The sequence below is a fragment of the Grus americana genome, chromosome 21, assembly GCF_028858705.1.
Source record: "Grus americana isolate bGruAme1 chromosome 21, bGruAme1.mat, whole genome shotgun sequence".
Taxonomy (NCBI): domain Eukaryota; kingdom Metazoa; phylum Chordata; class Aves; order Gruiformes; family Gruidae; genus Grus; species Grus americana.
The window spans coordinates 3,201,205-3,220,760 of NC_072872.1; the positions used below are offsets into that span (position 1 = coordinate 3,201,205).

General features: G+C 39.5%; 1 protein-coding gene across 6 annotated transcripts in view; it reads left to right on the top strand.

Annotated features, from left to right (window-relative positions):
* The window catches only part of DHRS3 (dehydrogenase/reductase 3), a 38,104-nt gene that overhangs the window by 1,468 nt on the left and 17,080 nt on the right, over positions 1-19,556 (top strand). The window contains exon 1 of one of the 6 annotated variants that reach the window (XM_054849737.1): positions 18-264. The exons of 3 other annotated variants lie outside the window; for them this stretch is intronic. In XM_054849737.1, the coding sequence (XP_054705712.1) occupies positions 175-264 (90 nt within the window). In that variant the 5' untranslated portion in view covers positions 18-174. Of the gene's footprint in view, positions 1-17; positions 265-7,491; positions 7,615-19,556 lie in introns of those variants that run through there. 2 more of the 6 variants (XM_054849738.1, XM_054849739.1) reach the window with 2 other exon arrangements.

Consider the following 19,556-nt stretch of genomic DNA (forward strand, 5'->3'; position numbering starts at 1 on the left):
CACACCTCCAGTTCTCCTCAGGCACAGCCAGGCTGCTGCTGCCACGCGTGTCACCCCAGAGGAGAGGGGCTTCACTCGGAAAGGGGCAAACGGGGTGTGCAGGAGGGCTCTGGCTCTCATTCCCAGTAACGCGTGCTCTTGGGAAAGTGGGGAGAAGGGTGCAGTTTCACCCCGATGGTTTTCCATTTGCGAAATTCATTTCTTGTGCTTTCTGAAGTCCTTTCCATGTATTTTGCTTTTTGCCAGCCCAGAGCTGTTTCAAAGGTAAGATGAATGAGAACCCAGCAAGGAAGAAAAGCACAACATGAGTAGGAGCTGTGAGACTCTTTGCACGTCTGCTTTAGGAAAGAGGGAAAGGGAGAGAGGCAGAGAGACTGCTCTGTCTGCACAACAGCCTAGAAATGCCAGTGTAGCTGGTGTTTCCATTCTCTCTAGCTAGGAACTGGTGGTTTACCTTGAAACTTTATGTTTTCATAAGTACAGGTGTCTCTATATGTGTGAATGAATCAGGAATACAAAAAACCACACACCCACCCTGAAATGAGCCTCCAGATTTAAAGTTTCATTCCCCTTCTTTATGGGTAATGAAAGAGAGGAATTGTGAAATTAGACAGCTGCATAAATACTTCTCCGTATGAGAGTAAATAGAGATTAAAGAGGAAGAAAAATATAGAATGAGAGGATATTTAAAGAAAAATTTGCATTTAGTTTGGGATAATGTTTTGTCACTTCCTTACACATGCACTACAGTTTTCTATGTGTGGTATAGAGCTATTTTGGCATACAACTTTGAGGTGTAAAATATGTCAGCATTGAACTTTGATGTTTGTATATGCTTGTGTTTAAACATCATGTTGAGATTTACAAATTCTTGGAGACAGAGCAAACAAGTTGACTGACCTTTGGACCCAAGCAATTTGCTGAAAGTGTATTTATATTATCTGTTAGAACACCATGCTTCATTATTTATTTATTTAGTCCGCCTGGTTGCTATGCTAAGCTCTGGTATTAAAGTACCACCATTTCTACAGCTAATTCAAGAGCTGCTTAGCTGCAGTTCAGCTAGAAGCTGAACAATGGCAGTCAGCCCTAATGAGCCAGGTGACATGGGCCTAAAGGAGAGGGGAGCTGCTTAAGCTATGGCGCTGAGGATGAAATTACTGTAAACAGATATAGACTGAGGTTCATTTGTATGTCTTATCTATAAAATTGCTACATATCTTAGAAGCAAAGAATAAATGAGAGTAATTGTTGGGAACCTTTGTACTTGCCTCATATGATGTTGTGAAATGTTGTGTGGTTGCTAGTTATTGCTTAGAACTTTGGGGGGTTTTGTCTTAGGGGTTTTTTTCATGTCTGTCATCAAGGTGTCTCAGTTGTTGCTTTTACTGAATTTGAATTAGGTTCTCCTTTCAGTTATACCATGGCTATTCAGTAAGTCAAATATGGCACTCAGCAAGTTTTGATCCTCTCTGGTAGTGGCACTGCCTTTCTGCCTTTGGTACTGGCACATTTTCCCTGCAACACTAAAGTAAGATTATTCTTTTATTCCTTAACATTTTTAATGACAATTTTACCTAGATGTGGTAGTTTCCATTCCCTTTGCTCTGACATTTCATTTCTTTCCTGCCTTCTGTGCTCAACCCCAACTTTGTGAATTTAATGCACTCTCCATGTAGAATGCAAGACCTCTGTCTGGCGCGCTTTCAATTCTATGCTTTGCCTTGGACAATCAAAAAGAAAGAAAAAAGACTTGCAGTGTCTGGCAAGTCACCTTTCAAGAAGGCTTGTGAAAAATTAACTATTCTATTTTTCTGTTGTCTACTACACAGTTAACTGTTTTACAATTATATGCAAAGCTTGAATTATTGATCATAATTAATAATTTATAACAGATTCTGATTATCAGAGGCTGTAGTCACAATATTCAAAGTTTAGAAAAACACTTCCACCAAAGACATGAAATTCTGCACACACAGTGTTACATAGAGGTGAACGGAAACAGTAACATATAGATTCAGATTCTAATAGTGGGTGTGCAGTATATCTTGAAAAAGTCATCCCAGCACTTGCGCACGCAGACATAGTGGCGGAGTTTTGGAGGTAGGCGGCGATATATAACCATATTTTTGAGATTAGAATCTTCTGAAAGATAGTTTAGTTGAGACTGTTAGCATATGAAATTTCCTCTGATAATTAGACTGGATTGGATTTCATGTTACACTCTATTTTCAGAGGTTGGTTTTGTTAATCACAAATGAGATGTATCTGAGCAGTTTTCACATAAGATGACAAGTGTTGTATCTCACTAAGATTACAAATTTTCACATTTGCAACTTTTTGACTATAAAATTTGATGTTGCGTTTAAAGCTATGAAGATGGCAAGAAGTAAATCAAAAAAGAGTTTATGCAAATGGAAATACAGTGTCTTCTACTTGATAGATGAGCGTGGAGACTGAAATTCTCAATCCAACAGAATGGAAGTCTCTTGGGCATGATCATGTAAATCCATCCTGATTCCCATTCTCTACCCCCATTCTTTTAAGTCCATTGCTCTGCCATTGTGCCTCAAACATGACTTGGACAGACAAATGTCTAGGAGATATTTCCTTCTAAGGTGAGGTTTCTTTGCTCAAGGTTGTTCATTGGCCTCTCTGATGAAATGGCCACTTAAGGGACAAAGCAGTGTTAGTTGTATTTTCAGGTTCAGAAGTGTGTATCTTCTGCTTTTTTCAATTAAGACTACCAGTGATTTTTAGGCAATGAGAGACTTTAATCATTAGATCATCCTTGTTCAGATGTATACTAAGAGGTCAAAGGATCCATACTCCATTGTTACTTTCGGGTAGAAGTTTTCAAAAACTACTTGATCATGGGAGGCACTGTGTATTTAAATGCTTCCTGTAGCACTTCTGGAAAAAACCAAAAGCATGTAAATTTGCTGTATGCAGAGAAAGAGTGGTTTACAGATGATATGGGACATGTTAGTGTTATTATGAGGGATGAATAGCATTGACTTTTCTCCGGAAGTTCTCAAGTATTGTAATTCAACTTTCATGCTGTTCCCCAGAGATGTGTCCAGATTCAGAAGTGCTGGCTGAGGAGTTACTTTACTGTGGCTGAATTGCTGGAGAAATGTACTTTTTTGCTTTCGGTTCCTTCTTGGTTGCTTGCAAAATTAAAAATTTTCACTGTTGTTGGCTTTAACTCTTGAGAAGTTTGACTGCACCTTAAAAGTATTTGACCAATAGAGCATCACCTATGCCTCAGTCTCACACACTGGTAGCTTCGTTAAGGCTCTTTGCTTTTGATATTCTATGGTTAGCCAAAGTGGTACAGTATATCTGTGTTAATGAAAAGGGAGAAGGGAGATATTTTTATGAGTTTATGATTTAACCTGTGAAACAAAAATCCACTTCCAAAGCCTGATGGTGTTTTGCAAAGAATATACTGTATAATCGAGTTCACATTGGGAAGACTGGCCCCTTTGAACAACGTTTCTTGTGTGGAAGAACAGCCTTCTACAGATGTGAGTAGTCAGGGGGATGTAGGGGCTGAATGGGTTTATTCACTGGTGGTTAGAGTTGGAAAATGCTTCTGGTTTCCTCTAAGCCATTTGCTTTTCCTACAGTATTTTCTATTATAGTGCCCTTGCCAGAGACTTGTCAGCCCTGGTTTTGATGATCTCCAGTGGTCAAGTTTTGATTTGTATGTCCTTTGTATGTCATTTATATGTCTTGCTCTTTGTTAAGTTTTCTTTTAGGCCATTTCCTTGATGTCTAAAAATTTTCCTTGTAATTTTAATTTACTTTGTTCACAGATTATTTAATCTGAGATGTGGTTGAACAGGAAAGAGATGCTTGGTTCTTAGGCATTCTTGATTATTAAATGTCACCAAAACCTAATAAAAGTAACAGAAAAAGATATAGGATTGTCCTGGTTTTGGCTGGGATAGAGTTAATTTTCTTCCTAGCAGCTGGTATAGCGCTGTGTTTTGGATTTAGGATGAAAATAATGTTGACAACAACACACTGATATTTTGGTTGTTACTGGGCAATGTTTACACCAAGTCAAGGACTTTTCAGCTTCTTGTACTGCCCCACCAACGAGGAGGCTGGGGGTGCACAAGAACTTGGGAGGAGATGTGGCCAGGACAGCTGACCCCACTTGTGATCATTTCTGTGATCTCAGTTTCTTTCAAAGTATGTACATTTTGTCCTCCTATGTTTGCTGCTTTTTTTTTTCTTTTCCTCCAGCTGGGATATGTTTGCCTTTTTGGTAACTGTAGCTATTGATGAATGAACAAGAGGGCTTCTAGGGAATCAGGGGTGTTTTGGCATGAGAGATGTCTCCAAAATACCAGATGGGTCAGGGGCAGCCCTGGCCTTGTGTTAGTGTGACAGTACTGCAGAGGAGAGTTGAACAATTCCTATTAACCTTGTTGAGAGTTCTTCACATTCATCACTGTGCAAGAAATGACCTCGTAAATACACTGAAAGATCTCTCCTTTCACTGTTTTGTCCTCTGGATGTTCACTTCCTGTATTGCAGGAGACTATGTGACTCAAAGGGTTTGCATGCCTGTGCAGCAGATGAGGTAAGCAGTCTGGAATATCAGGAAGACAAGAGCCCTTACTAGATGGCAAGGATTTGGTATCACCAACAAAAACAAGAAACGGAAACTTTGCTCTTGCATGGAATGTACTGCTTGATAGCCATGACCTTGCTCTGTCAGCACTGGAGTCTAGACAATTATGTCTGCAAGTCTGCAAGGTACTTTTAACAGAATGGCAACATGATGGGCAGCTGGAGAATGCCACAAACGCAATAATATAGGGATTATTTTGGGATAGTAAACAAAGATCTCGAAGGTGCTACTTGAAAATTTTTGCTTTGAAAAGTGATCAGAGATTGTTGTTGTCTTGGTTTGTATTTTGCTTATATCACTTCTGATTTTCTTCAGGCTACTAAAATAGCCTGAAATTTCAACTGTTTTGTCATTATTTTCACAACATTTTCAAAGTCAGGCCTTAATATCTTCATTTAAGAAGATACCTCGTCATTTGAGTCTGCTATCTTCTTTCAGTTCAATTACAATTGGGATGGTAGTAAGAAGTCAGTGGAGGAAGGAGCACTGAGGAAGGGATGAGAGCTATGCAAGCCTGCACTGCTGCTGAAACGTGGAGCTAGTTTCCCTCAGTATTCCATTGAATTCAACAGAATTCAAACCTCAGAGGAACTGCAGGTGCTTGAGAGCCTTGTGTAACTGGAGAGTTTTATCTGAGTGAGATTTTGGGGCGATAAATTCTGTTTGGGATTAGAATATTGCAGAATATAAAGAATGGTGTCAGGTCTTAGAATTTAGCCTTGTATTCCCAGTAATGGAAAATTTGGCAAGTTTTGAAATTAGTTTCTACAATGGCATGGTCCTCCCACAAACTGCATCTACACAAACTGTATCTGTAGTTCTATGAATATTTCACTTTGGTCTTTATTATTGTCCTGATTTGTACAAATTAGTATATACCTTTTAAAACCTTCTTTATAGCATATGCCAGTGCTATATGATAAAAGATTAACTGCATTGTGACTGCAGCTGGAAATGAAATTAATACTAATCTCTTGAAGTGAGGGCAAAATACTGAGACTGATGCTAAAAGTCGTTCAGAGCTGTGACCTTTTTTAAGGTGTGGGACAAAAGCTATTAGTATCTCACATGCATTTCAGTAAAGTTGTTAATCTAAAATGTCTTTTAAAATATTGGTTATTCTCAAACATTCATCTCTGATTTCACTTTCAGAACCTGTATAATGTTCTTACTAAACTGTATTTGAGAGTTAGCTCTTGCCTAAAAAAAGAACCTGACATCAAATTCTTAACGCATAGGAATTTTAATCTGCCATGGAGTTCCACCCAGATGGGCTGTAGTATTCCAAACCTGAAAACATTTCTTTTGTCATTTACAAAGGTGTATAATTTCTCATAATGTAATGGAGGAGTGGGGAAGGGATGAGACAGCATACCTGAGGTAAACTCAGTAAGTCCTTCAGTTTTTAAATCCACTGCGGCTGGGCCAGTCATCAAGACGACAGTTGTATTCTGCAAGTAATAACTGATTTCTGACATGTATCTTCAATTCACTCAGAGTTCAGAACATGAATAGACCTGATCTGGCCACCCTGAGGAGATTAGTTCTGGTATAAGGAAAAGAGCTGATTTAGAATTACAGAATTTCAGAGCTGAGAAGAACTGGTTTTTCATAGAATATGATTAATCACCATGTATGTGTTTTTAACAGGCACCATGATCTAACATAATGAAATAATAAAGCCTTTAAAATGATGTTTATAAAAGCAGTGGACTCAGTCCTGATGTACTTCACCCAATGCCAACGCAGTGTGCAAACACAGTGCACAAACAGATGTTGAGTTGGCCTGGTGTATAATAATTTGTAAAAGGCTCAGTGTAAAATTTGCATATATATTTTTAGATTCCAGTACTAAGACAATATTGTTAAGAGACCATCTGTCCATGTACCAAATGCTTTTTATGCCCTGTGGAGATACCAGAATGACATATAGTCCATGTATCTAATGGATTTCTCTGTAGTAGTTTAGCAATGCAAATAAGTAACTAGCCATTTCAAAAACAAATCTGACATGTCTCAAAGTGAAAAAGATAATGTAATCTAAAAGGAAATTTTGCATTTTCTATGTTGTAGCTATTTTAGAATCATGAGAATTTTTACCCGTAGTGCATATATAATGTTTGAGGTAATTAATCTCTCCTGTTGTGTGTGTGGTTGAAAAAAACCATAGCAACTGAACAGTTTCAGGCATATTTTTAATGGTGGTTACTTTAATCTTATTTAAATTTAAGCACTTAATCTTACAGTGAACTGTTAGAGTGTGTCATAACTTACCAGTAACCAGAAGTACATGAAAAGAATTGGGGAGTGAATGTTTTTCCATATCATGCAAAATAATATATTAATTGGGAACTTTGTTAAACTATGAGAGCACAGATTTGATTGAGTTGCTTTATGGTCTCTAGAAAGGCTTTCTTTCTATAAAGATTATATACTGACAGCAACTTTATTTAATGGCTTCCTGCTGGCAGCTCACTTCCTTGTTGATTGAATTTAAGGATGGGCAGAAGAACCCTTGTTTCAAGTGCCAGGCTTAGATGGCGTTACGCCTGTTGTGTGTGCTAGCGCCAAGGCCAGCAGTTTGAACAACATGCTGAATAAGTGTCTCTGGTTGGCAAGCACAGCCGGAATTTATCAGATACTGGATCTGTTGATGTCTGTGAAGCAGCATTCTGGCTGGAGCTGTTTTAGCTAATAATTTAGAACATACCTGTCTTTTGTTACTGAGTATGTTGTAAAGAGGATAAATAATGTTAACAAGAAGTGGAACTTGCAAAGTAACAGGCTTGTCATCTCACATCAGGATAGGGTGATGTCATGGGAAAATATTGGCCTGGGGAGACCGTGCTGTGTTGGCACAACAAAATCCAGCACCTTTTAAAATGCTGAAGGACTGGCATCAAGACAGTTGAATGAGGCTTCCCACAAAATATAAGGACTGTGTCAATGCTGTAAGAAATCTTGAGGTAAGTTTTTAAAGATGAAGTTATATATTGATGTTGTTGTAGTGCCTCAGAAACCCACTCATGCACCAGAAATTATTTAGCATAAAGATGCTAAATGTGCTGTATGAAGACAACAGAAAAAAATGATGCCTACCTCAGGGTTTACAATGTAGATATAAACCAAAGGGCAACAGCTGAATACAAACACAGAAGTCTGTACTGATGGGGATTGTAAAGCAAGTGATTTCAGCACCACTCATTTAGCCATTTTTAAGTTTTTGGCAAGGCGTCACAGCAGAGGAGGTTTTAAAGTGAGATTTGAAGAACAACAATAAGAGTTTTGGGGAATGTTTAGAGGTACAGACACTGTGGTTGAAAACACAAAGGTGGTTTGAAAAATTAATGCTGGGGGGTAAAGGCTGCAATAGGAGCTCTAATGCTAACTGAAAGGTGATTAGTAACATGGGGAGAGCAGCCTTGAAAGAGAATACAGAAGCTTAGATCTGGAAAGCTTGAAGAGGAGGCAATGAAATTTAAAATGAGAGTTGACCTGGTCAAAGCAGTAGACTAGGTACACGATCCTGAGCAGGGAGGCTGGACCAGGTGTCCTCCAGAGGTCCTGTCCAGCCTCAACCATTCTGTGATTCCGTGATCTTAGTCTGTTTGTACCAAAGAAAGGAAGAAGGCTGCTTTTCTGAATCTCATGGCTGACAAGATGGTTTTGATCTATGATGCTTCACCTTACTTATCTGAAGTGATTCATCCCTATTCTATTTGCATGGTTTCAACACCTACAGTGACTTGTAAATGTGCTGCTGTGTATTTCTGTTGCATTTATGTCATGAGTCTGGCACATGCTAGGAAGAGGTCATCTCAGATTTGTAGGACTATTTCCATCTGAAGTACTGACACGTATAGGTAGCTTTTACTGCATTATAAAATGAATTAAATATGCTGTTGAATGAATGTCTAATTAGTCTGACACAGCAATTTGCTTTAAGAGTGACCATAAGCCCTGCATACATTTCAAAACATTCTGACTAAAAAGTTTAGAAGTAACTAAAGATTTATTTTTTTTATTTTTTTTTTATTATTTTTTTTATTATTTTTTTTACCCTGCTGTAGAAACCTGTCTTGATAGGGTGATACTAGCAGTGGATAGTAAAAATATGTAGGTGGAACTTAGAAAACTCTGAATAGACTCTGAATTACATTCCGCAAACAGATCAGCAACATTCAAAGAGAACATACGCAAAGTTAGTACATCAAGAACTAGCTGTTTTTACATCATTCTACCATAGCCAAGACCAGGAACTTGGTCTGATAGTAACTTGAGAGGTATGGAAGTATTATGACAATTTTTCCAAGAAAAGAACTAGGACAAAGAGATGATGATTAACTCCACAGAAGCAGCCAGTCAATTCTACAGGAACTATGGGGAGAAGATAAAAATTGACAACAGTTCTCTTTATTTCTTTCCCATAGAATTGGACAAGTGTGTAGAAATTCTGTACCTTTATTTCTGGATGGTTTGGAAATGTCAGCTAATGGTAATTGATTTTGAGTTTTTGTTTTAAAATCCATTAACAAATGTCAGTTAGTTGTTAATGTTTATTTTTTCACTTTGATTTCTGGACTGAATTGAAGATACAAATCTAATACCATTGCTGCTTTAAGGTATTGTGTAGGAAAGGGAGACTGAAAAGGAAAAATCTTAAAGACAGAGAGCAACAGCCTCAGAGCTGACCACCAAGAGAGAATAAGGTTTGGAATTTTTAAACCTGTGTGCTTATCAGGAATATAAAGCAGAAATTATTAGAGAGATCTTTTTAGCTGGGCCCAGACTCTGTTCTTCAAAGCATCATGTCAACATGCTGAAGAGTCGAACAAGTCAGACCCAGGCACTGCCAGATCCATTGGCTGATAACACTGACGCCAGTAGAAAAGGGTCAAATACATGTTGTTTGACCTTTATCCCAGTGGGGATTAAATTGATTCTAATTAATAGACTTGGGAATAGATGGGTACCTTGGCAGAGTTTGTAACTAATTTAAATTGTTCATCCTATTAGCTTAGCCATAAACTATGCATAATTACAAAAGGATTTCGTGGACAGCCACCCTTATGTTGCCACCGTCTTAATTACAATTTATTGAATACAGTGCTACAGAGCTGACTTGTTTTGATTAACATAGGGATTTCTGTTGTCTAACACTGCCTGAGCAAATGTGTCAGTGCTCCACTTACGGCAATAAAACAGTGTTTGAAAGCACAAATGCAGCTCTGCTGAAATCAGTTATGCTTTACATATGTGACTATGAGATAAATCTGGCTCTCAGTATGTAATCAGTGGCAGCTGTACCTCTGAGTACACATAAACAACTTAAAATTATACATATTTTGAGGTGGTATAAAAACAATGCCTGGAAAGATTCTGGGCTGCGATTATCCTGTAGTATGACATATTTGTAGCGACAGGTTAGAAAGAGTCTATGTAAAGGTGAGGTGGCAGTTGGTATGACCTGGCTAATATATTTCATCCCTTATCTAAATGAAACAATCATTTAAAATAGGTGCAAATGGAGTTCAAGCTTGACTTCTCATTCAGTCAGTGTTCCTGCTCTTGGTCAGCACAGGTATCAGCTCGCACCGGTTGCATAGATAGGTAATGTTTGTCTTTTAGATACGTCCTCTTTCCCGGTAAGTCCTGGACTGAAACTCTAGCTAAGTTTCTATGAGTGCTGACTTGTATCAGAAAGTAAAAACTTAAGACACTGAACAAAATCTTATTTCAGTGTTTCTTAGAAGCTTCACTGTGCAGCAAATGTCTCCTGTATAGCTAGGCCTGTGTTAACAAATCAGGAGATACCACTCAAAAAAAGCATGATTTTTTTAAATATTTATAATTGGGTTTTTTTGTTCTGTTTGCTCTTTGAATCACTGGGTACACCCAAGTTACATTTTCAAGATTTTCTTCATATCAGAGGAGTGGACAAACTTGCACCACTTTAACTGAAAGCAGAAATTGTTAGATAATCTTTTAACTCTGGGTGCTGGACCTTAAGAAAAACCTCAAATATACTAGACTTAACATAAATTAATGGGAGTGGAAGATCTTGTTGTAAAGACTCTGCACAGTTCACCTTTCTGTGCCCTTAAAAAGAATGGATCAACAATAACAGTGGACAATCAGATATCTTCTACATGAAGATTAAATTAGTGTTTGTCTTAGATCTGTCATTTTAATCTCCTTGCCAGTAGTAAACAGAGACACCTTGTCTCTCTGATCAGTACATTCACTGGGCGAGACTTGGCTGTGGTCGTTTGGGGAGGGAATGGGAAATCCTGACATCTGCTTTCAGCAGCTTGGTTTTATGTTGACTACAAACTCAAATTCCCTGTACCCTACCTCCTAACAAAACCTTACCAGTGAGGACAAAACTCAACTTACTGCCTTGAAGAGAAGAGGTCATGCTTCCAAGCAGAATATTAAAGACATCCAGCTGGTACAAATACTTCTTTCCCAAAGTTGTAATAGAGCAGGGCTGGCTCTGACTACAGTGAGCTGTCAGAAATGATGTAAGAACATTTCCAAGACTCTTGGGAAACACAGGAGACCAGTCTCACTGAACTGAGTTATTTGATTTTGGGTTTTGAGATATGCTGATTGTGCAATGTTGTAGAGTGTTCTTTGTGTTGCTTGTTATTTGATTTTAACCCAGGCCCCTTAGAGAATATTGTCTATGTTGTGTTAATATTTGAATGTGTGCTTTATGGAAGCAAGAGCTTTGCCTCTTTAAAAGCAAAACATTTAGCCATCAAAGGGGTTTTTCAGGGTTTCATTTCCCTAGATGATGATGTGCAACTCTTGCAGATTGCTCTATGACACCTTTTATGCTGTAAGGACGTGTGTGTATGCACGTGTGTGTGTGTGTGTGTGTGTGTGTGCGGGTAAGTGCGTGTGTTGTGATCTGGCACCTTGCATCTCCTTTACAGCCCAGAGTTCATCAGCGGGTCAGCCAGCTTCTAATGACATCATTACACTTGTTTACTGCTCACACAGAGGAAGTGCTATGCTGATGGTTTGACCACTGTCATTATGTTTAGTCCAGCATTTTTGCAAAATCAGAAATTTAGAAAAGCATCTTACTTCTATAAAGCGATTTTAGTTTCTCTTCCTGACTGAGTTAAAAGGGAAAATAAAAGATAGAAAATTCTTAACCATAGAAATTATATTACAAGAACAGTATCTCATGTTGTCGTTGACGTTGTTAGTGCAACTAAATAATCAGAATGCTGGTTACAGACTGAAAAAATAATCCATCTCAGAGGGTGTCAGTATAATTGGGATGAGCTATTCTGCAATACATGAAGATTGTTCTACAGTGAATGTGAGTCAACCAAAACCAGGCCTGGTTTTTAGGGCTAAATTTCACACGCTTCATAGAAGTAGTTTACAGATGCCCAATGCTCTGCAGTCTACTGGTAGGTAGAAAAACCTTACGGCTTAGAGCTGTGCTTTTTATGGACTTGGAACACATTAAGGAATTATTGTCCCTCAATATTATATTACTGCCCCCTCAGCTAAATCTTAGTTACTGACCAGGTTACTTTATATAGTTTATTTTACTGGAAAGTAAAGCTTATCTCATGTTCTGTGATAGCTAAATTGATTTTATGTTCATGTTGAAGTGAATTAACTGCATTTTGCATTGCAGTGGCCTAAAAAGCATGCAAATGATAGGCAGTCACATCCGAAAGATGGTAACTTCCAGGGAGCTGTAACTTATTAATAAGCCAGAACTTGATTTATGATTGCCTGACCAGCCTCTCGAGTCTAAATAAGTATCATTGTAGCAGAATCTGATTAAAATTGCTTTGATTGTTTCTGGAGAAAAATAATGATCATAACTTTTGTTTCTACATTTAGATATCATTTTATTTAACTAGAGCTGTCCTGTTTTTCACATTTTTTATAAGCAGAGTAGCTACTTCATCTTAACAGTGTATTGAAAACATTGGTATCATCAGTGAAAGACCCTTTTCAGCCACACCGCACGCCTTTGGGGGATGCATGCTCTGGGAGCTTACAGTCCTCTGATTCCTGTCCTCCTTTAACTTAATAGGCTGAGAGAGTTAAATATGTCCCGAAAATTGTCATTTTTACAGCAGATGAATAGATTTTAGAAATTCTGCCCTGTTGCATAGCAACAGCCACCACTAAAACCCAACATTTTGAAATGTACATAAAAAGATAGCAAACCAAAAGATAGCATTTAAATATTGAAGCTTTCTTCTATGCAGTATCCTTTACTTCTTTGACTAAAATACTTATAAGAAAAGCTCCTTTTGACAGCTTTTAGATGGATTTAAAATGGCAGCAATTCTCTTTTTCTGGAGGCAAAGAAAGGAGGCTTGTAGGGAAGCTTGTCTGGAGCTGTTGCTAGCATTCAGTTTATATACAAATTTCATGTCGGCCACTTTAACTCCCAATACTTCTCCAGTAGCCTCATGGGAGAAATTAGTTTTTTCAGTCAAGACCTGCATCATATTATGCAGATGGATGATCTGGAGCATATTTTAGGCCTTTCTGGAGGGTAGTTCATAATGACAGCATTAGAAATGTTCTTCGTCAGGTTTCCATGTCTGGTTTTGTTGCAAGCCTTCTTCCAGTTTAACAAATGTAAACACTTCCCCTAGTCTTCCTTTTCTGTGATGTTCCTACAAGAGCTGGGGTTGTCTGTCTGCCTATGTCTTCCTCCGGCTTGTAAACTTTCCTTGTGGCTTTCCTCATTCATCAGAGCTACTACTACATTTACCATTTTTGCCTGCCTTATTTTTGGATTCTGCTAATGTGACAGTAAAGCAAAATGCAAAGTCCCCTTGGTAACAGGACTATAATGGCATGTCACAGATCTACATAACAATGTGCAGTAAACTTAGCTCCAGTTCACATAGCAGTGATCATAGATGACTGCCAAAGTTCAGAACTGGTCCAGCATCAGAAGGCTACTTAAGTTACATTTTGAGTATAGCATCCAATTGATAAAACTGTATTTATTATTTTTTATAGAGCTTGTAGTGGAATTGTATATATTCCCCAAAACAAGTAAAGTGCTGATGAAATACTCATAATGATTTAGCTTAAAGCAAACCTGAAACTGTTCTCAATTAAAACTGACAATTTTTTACTCTAAACTGGTAATCCAGTATAATTGATACTTTTGTAAACTATAGACGGACTAGCCCTAGGAGTCCCTGCGTGCTGGTGGGCAGCCTTCTCCACTAGAAGTTAAAACGACTCAGCATTTCAAGATTAGGCACTCTGTTACAGAAACCATCTCATAAATATAAAGGCAAACTCTAAAAAAATAATCCAGCTCTATTGGCACCCAGTTTGTAGCTCTTAAATTCTTCTTTTCCATAAATTTATGTTAGGTCAGATTTTTTTTCAATTTAGTTAAGAAGTAGCAGACTTTTCAGTTAACTGTTGGTTGAACCAGGCAGTTTTAGGAGTTATTTTCAGGTGATGGAAATAATACTGTGTTGGATCCACGTTTTTAATTTCACATGTCCCTTACTTCTAACATTACCCTGTAATCTAAACTTTTGATTGTTTTTAGCTTTAGAAAAACAAACACTCTTAGCGTTGAGTGTCAACATAACTTTCTGTCATGGTAAATGTTTAACTATATTACATGAACATTTAACCTGCCACATGTTACCCTGAGAGGTATATGCAATAAGTAAAAATAATAATGCAGCATTTTGGAAGGAGAATGTGCAAACAGCAAACCTTCAACTGTGTTGAAATGCCCTGTTGGACCATGGCATTTTTGTCAAGCAGATCCAGCAATTTCTTTTTTTTTCCTTTGAAATGTTATTTACTGACTTTCTATCCCCTCATCCTGTCTGCTGTGTTTGCAGTACAAAAGGGCTTTCTGCACCTGCATATTTACCCTCCCCACAATTTCCTGAGATCTCTGTGGACATTTTTATATGAATCTGGATTACAGGGGTGGCATGCCAAGCAAATGGAGGCGGCAGCACACCAGTTATTTTTCCAGGATGGAGTATTGTATTTCTGCTGGTGGATATCTTCAAAGCCTTACCTCAAATACATAACTTTAAAAACCTTACCCCTTTCCCCATCCCCCAGATATGCCACTTCTTTCTGCTTTGCAGCCGGAGAATTTTATTGCTGGCTATTTCTTTGTGTGCTTTGGTTCCCTGGAGCAGAGGCCGGTTCTAACACATGGTGTGGCAGACATTCGCCATTAAAAATCTGTCGGTTTTTCCCCCACAAATGCTTCCATGAACCTTTGCAGGGTGACAGCTTGTGGCCACTTGGTGCTTTTGTTGGAACGTGCACTCCATTTGACCCTGTCCCAGCGTTAATAGGATTGTAAAGCCTGACTCCTGTATGACCTCTTCTCGCAAACAACCCTAACCCTTCCCCTTCCTCGACTGTTCCATACAACAGAGCTGAAAAGTGTTGCTCCCAAGGCAGTCTGGAGTCCACAGTTCATGTTGCAGACGAAAGCAATTGGAAAAACCACTGGAAAAAAGTCAGCATGGGGCCACCTGTCCTTAAATAGTCCTGACTGTGAGAACAGTAGGCATTTGTTCACTTCTTTAGAGGGAGCTGCTCTTAAATGCCTGTATGCAGACAGAAGGTGACGTATTTTCCTCCCAAGGAGGGCCTCTATTCAATAGGAGACAGGTGTTTACATACTTCTCTATGATTTTTTAGGTGCTGTTTTGTTTCCTTCAGAGGAAAAAAAGGGGTGACTGGGGTACAATTGGAATTGACTGTGCTTTAGGTGAATAATGTTAATCCCGTTGAGTGCTAAGTCAACGTATAAAGTAATGAAAGTTCTGACTCTGGACTAAAGGAATTGGAATTCACTCTTCTAGTCTCCTTGAAGTCTCTTTAGACCTAACTTTTAATCTCGTTACTGGATATTACTCCTGGCCTTAACTCAGACTAGTTTACAATAGTCTGTGTTTTGTGTTTACCATGGTGGCAAGATGAAATTTAAATTAAATTCTTGTAGTCTAATGTCTTTACAACTTCTAAATACTAATCTAGAAAAGCTTGTGTGTAAATAGGTGAAGGGGCCTGCTCTCTTGATTCCCCCATGCTTACATGTGATCTTTCTTATACTCATCCCTTGCAGCTTTGGTATTCACTTGTGGGAATTGAGGAAATTTTTCCACTGGCCTGCTTTGTTTGCTTACTTTTAGACAAGTGTCACTAAAGGGTTGGGTTAAGTATTTTGACCTACTTCAGGCATCAAAAGGTTCTTTTTCCTTTCTGAAGCAAAGATTGGCTTTTCACACTGAACAGCCACACCTTTCACTCTTCCAGTAATCTGTCTTTAGCATGCCTCTCCCATGAAGAACTCCTGAAAGAACTTGTCTGACTTTGCCCTGGGGGCAAGAGAGGGGAAGGGGTGGAGGAGAAAACCCTTGTGCCATTGACAAGCAAAATACATGAACGCTTCTGAGGCTGTAGGGTTTAGCCTCCTGTTCTCATGATATGCAAAACTCTGCCAGGATTATGGGATACACTGGAATGCTTTTCTTTGGAGGACCAACTGTGAGTTAGTACTACCAGGCTTTGTAAATATATGGGGATAAGACTGTCATACTTCAGTGGATTATCTACACTTTGTATTTCCTAAAAGTATGCAGGAACCTTCAGGATTGGATGCAGAAAGGCTTGCTCTGTTTGAACAAAGGTAGCAGGCTGTGCAATTGCAGATACCAACTCAAACAGCTTTTGTTTCACTGGACTAGGAAGGAGATTGAAAGGGGGAATGAAATGTGTTGACCTACCAACTACTTCCTATCTCTGCTGATCTGTGGTGAGGATTTGTCGTTGATTTGTGGAGGCAGCAATAATGAGATCAGGCAGGAAGGGCACTTTCCTGTCTCTCTGCAATGCTAATCTTTCAGTGTCTTCAAATTGATACGGAGAATTGCTTCATGAATCGTAAAATGCAAAAATAATTTGGAATGGAAGTTATATCTGCTAATCACCATGCACATTGTTTTGTTGGAAAAGACTAAAAGTGAACAATTCTGTACTCAAATACAACCCAGATAATCCAAGGGGAGTGTCAAGAAATGGCACATGTTCAGTCTCAGAAATGCTTTTGTTGTAGGACACCTTTCCAATACTGGTCTAGTTCACTGGAGGCATAAAGTCTAGCACAGCGGGTTTGCTGAAGATACAGTGCCGAATTAATTGACAATGTAAAAGGGCAACATTCCTTGGATGCTGTTCTTGAATTGCGCTAGCAATAAAATCGAACCAAACAAGTTAAATGGCCTTGTAAATGATGTAAAATTAGCTCTAACCTTATCTCCTGCACCAATAATATACCTAAGGCTCTGAAAGCATAGATCATGTGTGTATATTGTGGTTCACGGTAGCTTCAGTCTAGGCCGGTTTATATAAATTAGTGGCTTTATCTAATTTTGTGGTGATCAAAAGCATAGCTCTTTGCACACTTGTGTTAGAGTGAAAATCAGGATTTAAACCTGCAGTCAGGTTTGGGGCTCTCGGCAAGTAGCCAGTGCAGGCCTCTATTAGAAAGTCCTGCCTTGTACAACAGCCGGTAAACCCTTCCTTTTGACTCCCCTCTGACCCCAGGGCATGCCTCATTAGCAGATTAAGTCGAGTCCTCTGGGCGTGGAGGTTGCAGTGTCTCCTGAGCCTGCTGCTCCAGCCCAAATGATTTTCCTAAGGCCAGATAAGGCCTTCTCTGACTTGCCAGAGGGGAGAAGATCTAGAGGCAAGATTTGGTTTGGCAAATCTGCTCATGAATAAAACCTGGGGAAATCTGTGCTAAGCCGTGATGTCACAGCCCTTGCCTACTTTCAAGTTAATTAAGAGGAGGGCATGTTAAGTTCCTCTGTCATCATAAATCTGTTCTTTCCTATGTCCAGCGGTAGGAGGACATAGTGCTGCCCGGCTCTCACCCCGTCTCGCTAGCAGCCTGGAGCCTAAGCGTAGCTTTAACCTTCCACCTGCCTCCCGGACTGCGACCACTGGGGTCACCCAGAGGTAACTACAGGGCAGGAAGCCTCGGCAGCGGCTTGCCACAGCGGGGATTAACCGCCTCACTGGGCTGTTGCCCTCCACAATTTTCTGGTCAGTAACTTTTGGAAAGGAGAGCGTGTCTAGTGCTGTAGGGAGGAGCAGGCAGGAGAGGATGACGAGAGATGAAGGGGCAGAAGAAAGAGTGGCTGGAGTCTTTCCAGGACGGAAAACTGTCTGTCCAAGAACTTCTCCAAAACACAAATTAAATATTCCTCTATCCGTCATTAAATTACCATGAAAGGGTGGCTGTGCAACATCCTGACAGGCTGTGTAATAAGGAACGCTGTGTCTCTTTTCTCCTTTATTCCTCTGCATTTTCCTCTGTCCCAGACAGGAACTCCTGTGTCTGTAAGAGTCATTCTCTCCAGGACTTAGCCTCCAGTTGGGACACACTTATTGCCAATTTAGAATTAAAAAGGAAAGGAGATGCGGACCAGACTCTGAGACCCATGGCTACATTTTGAAAATTGTGCTTCCTAATAAAATGGACCATTTCTTGAACTGCAGATCTAGACTCCTGACAAATGCAGAGCCCTCGAATCCTAACTAGGGCAGGATAAAGCTAAATGATGCCTTTCTTGATGTTGACTGAGCAAAGAACAAAAGGAGAGTTCCTTACATGCTTGCTTGCATATGAAGGAAGTGAGGTGCCAGCTGCACAGCTTTAGGCTAACTGGAGCTCCGGGGGCATCAGCAAAACACAGGCCCAAGCCCACAACCATTCATCAGTTCTGCAGTGAGCAAAAGTTTTCCTTTTGGAGCACTGAGAACATGCATGATTATCCCTGCCTCTTAAGCTGTCTTGTTGAGTGGTTTAGTGAGTACGTTACAAATAACACAACCTTATGACTGCCAGACAGCAAATTGTCAAACTGCAGATCCTGCAAGGCGAATTCAGGAGAGCAGAGGACTGAGTAGGTTTGTAGAAAGTCTCGGGAAGCAACAGCAGAATAAGGACCTAGAAAAAACATTGGTGAAACTGCTGCAAGCAAGAAAAGAAGAGAGAATTATTGCCTACACAGAAACACTAAGCCAAAGCCCTCTGTAAAGACAGAGTTCGGGAGCAACAGAAGCCTCAACTATGGGGCTAATGCAGCAACTCTAAGTCTTGTCTCTTTGTAAGATCTGATATCCTAGGAGGCCAGAAGGAAGCCTGTGCCAATTTAATTTGGCCAGATGTAACACAGAAATTGAAAGTCTCATGTGATCTTGTAAGAGCAGTCAAGCTTGAATTTGGACCAAAAGCATGTTGTATTGAGTTTTGAGTTTTATCCGTTTGTAAAAAGTAGCAGAAATGACAGCAGGAAACCTCACTTCCCACTGTGTTGTTAGGGAACTTTCACCTCTCATGAAAGAATGGTCTTTTATTTACTGCTTTTCTCTTACGCAGGCTGAAGCCTTCACCTGAGTGTGAACAGTATCAAGGACACGAAAACTTCCCATGGAAAAAAATCAGTACTGAAGTTAATGCTGTCAGCAGGATAACCAGCAAATTCTGTCTTCCCCACATGGCCCAGATTTTAATGGGGTCACCTTGCAAGACTTGCCTGTAGGATATTAAGGGTCCCAAAGTAACTGTTGGGGCATAAAAAATGTTATATCCAAGAGTTGCATCACAGACAGATGTTCCTTTGACAGGTTATCCTTTGCTTAACTATTCTTCCACGTATATTTCCTGACATTTAATGCATCAGTGGCAACTCTTGGGAATAGGAGGCTGTATGGATGTTTGAAACAGATTAAAGTGAAGAGTGAGTGATCTACTTTTTATTTTGCAATAGCAGTGTGAAACCCTAGAGTGCTAGGTATGTGAGGTCAGGTTCTTGCCTCGCTCCCCTTATCTGACACTTTA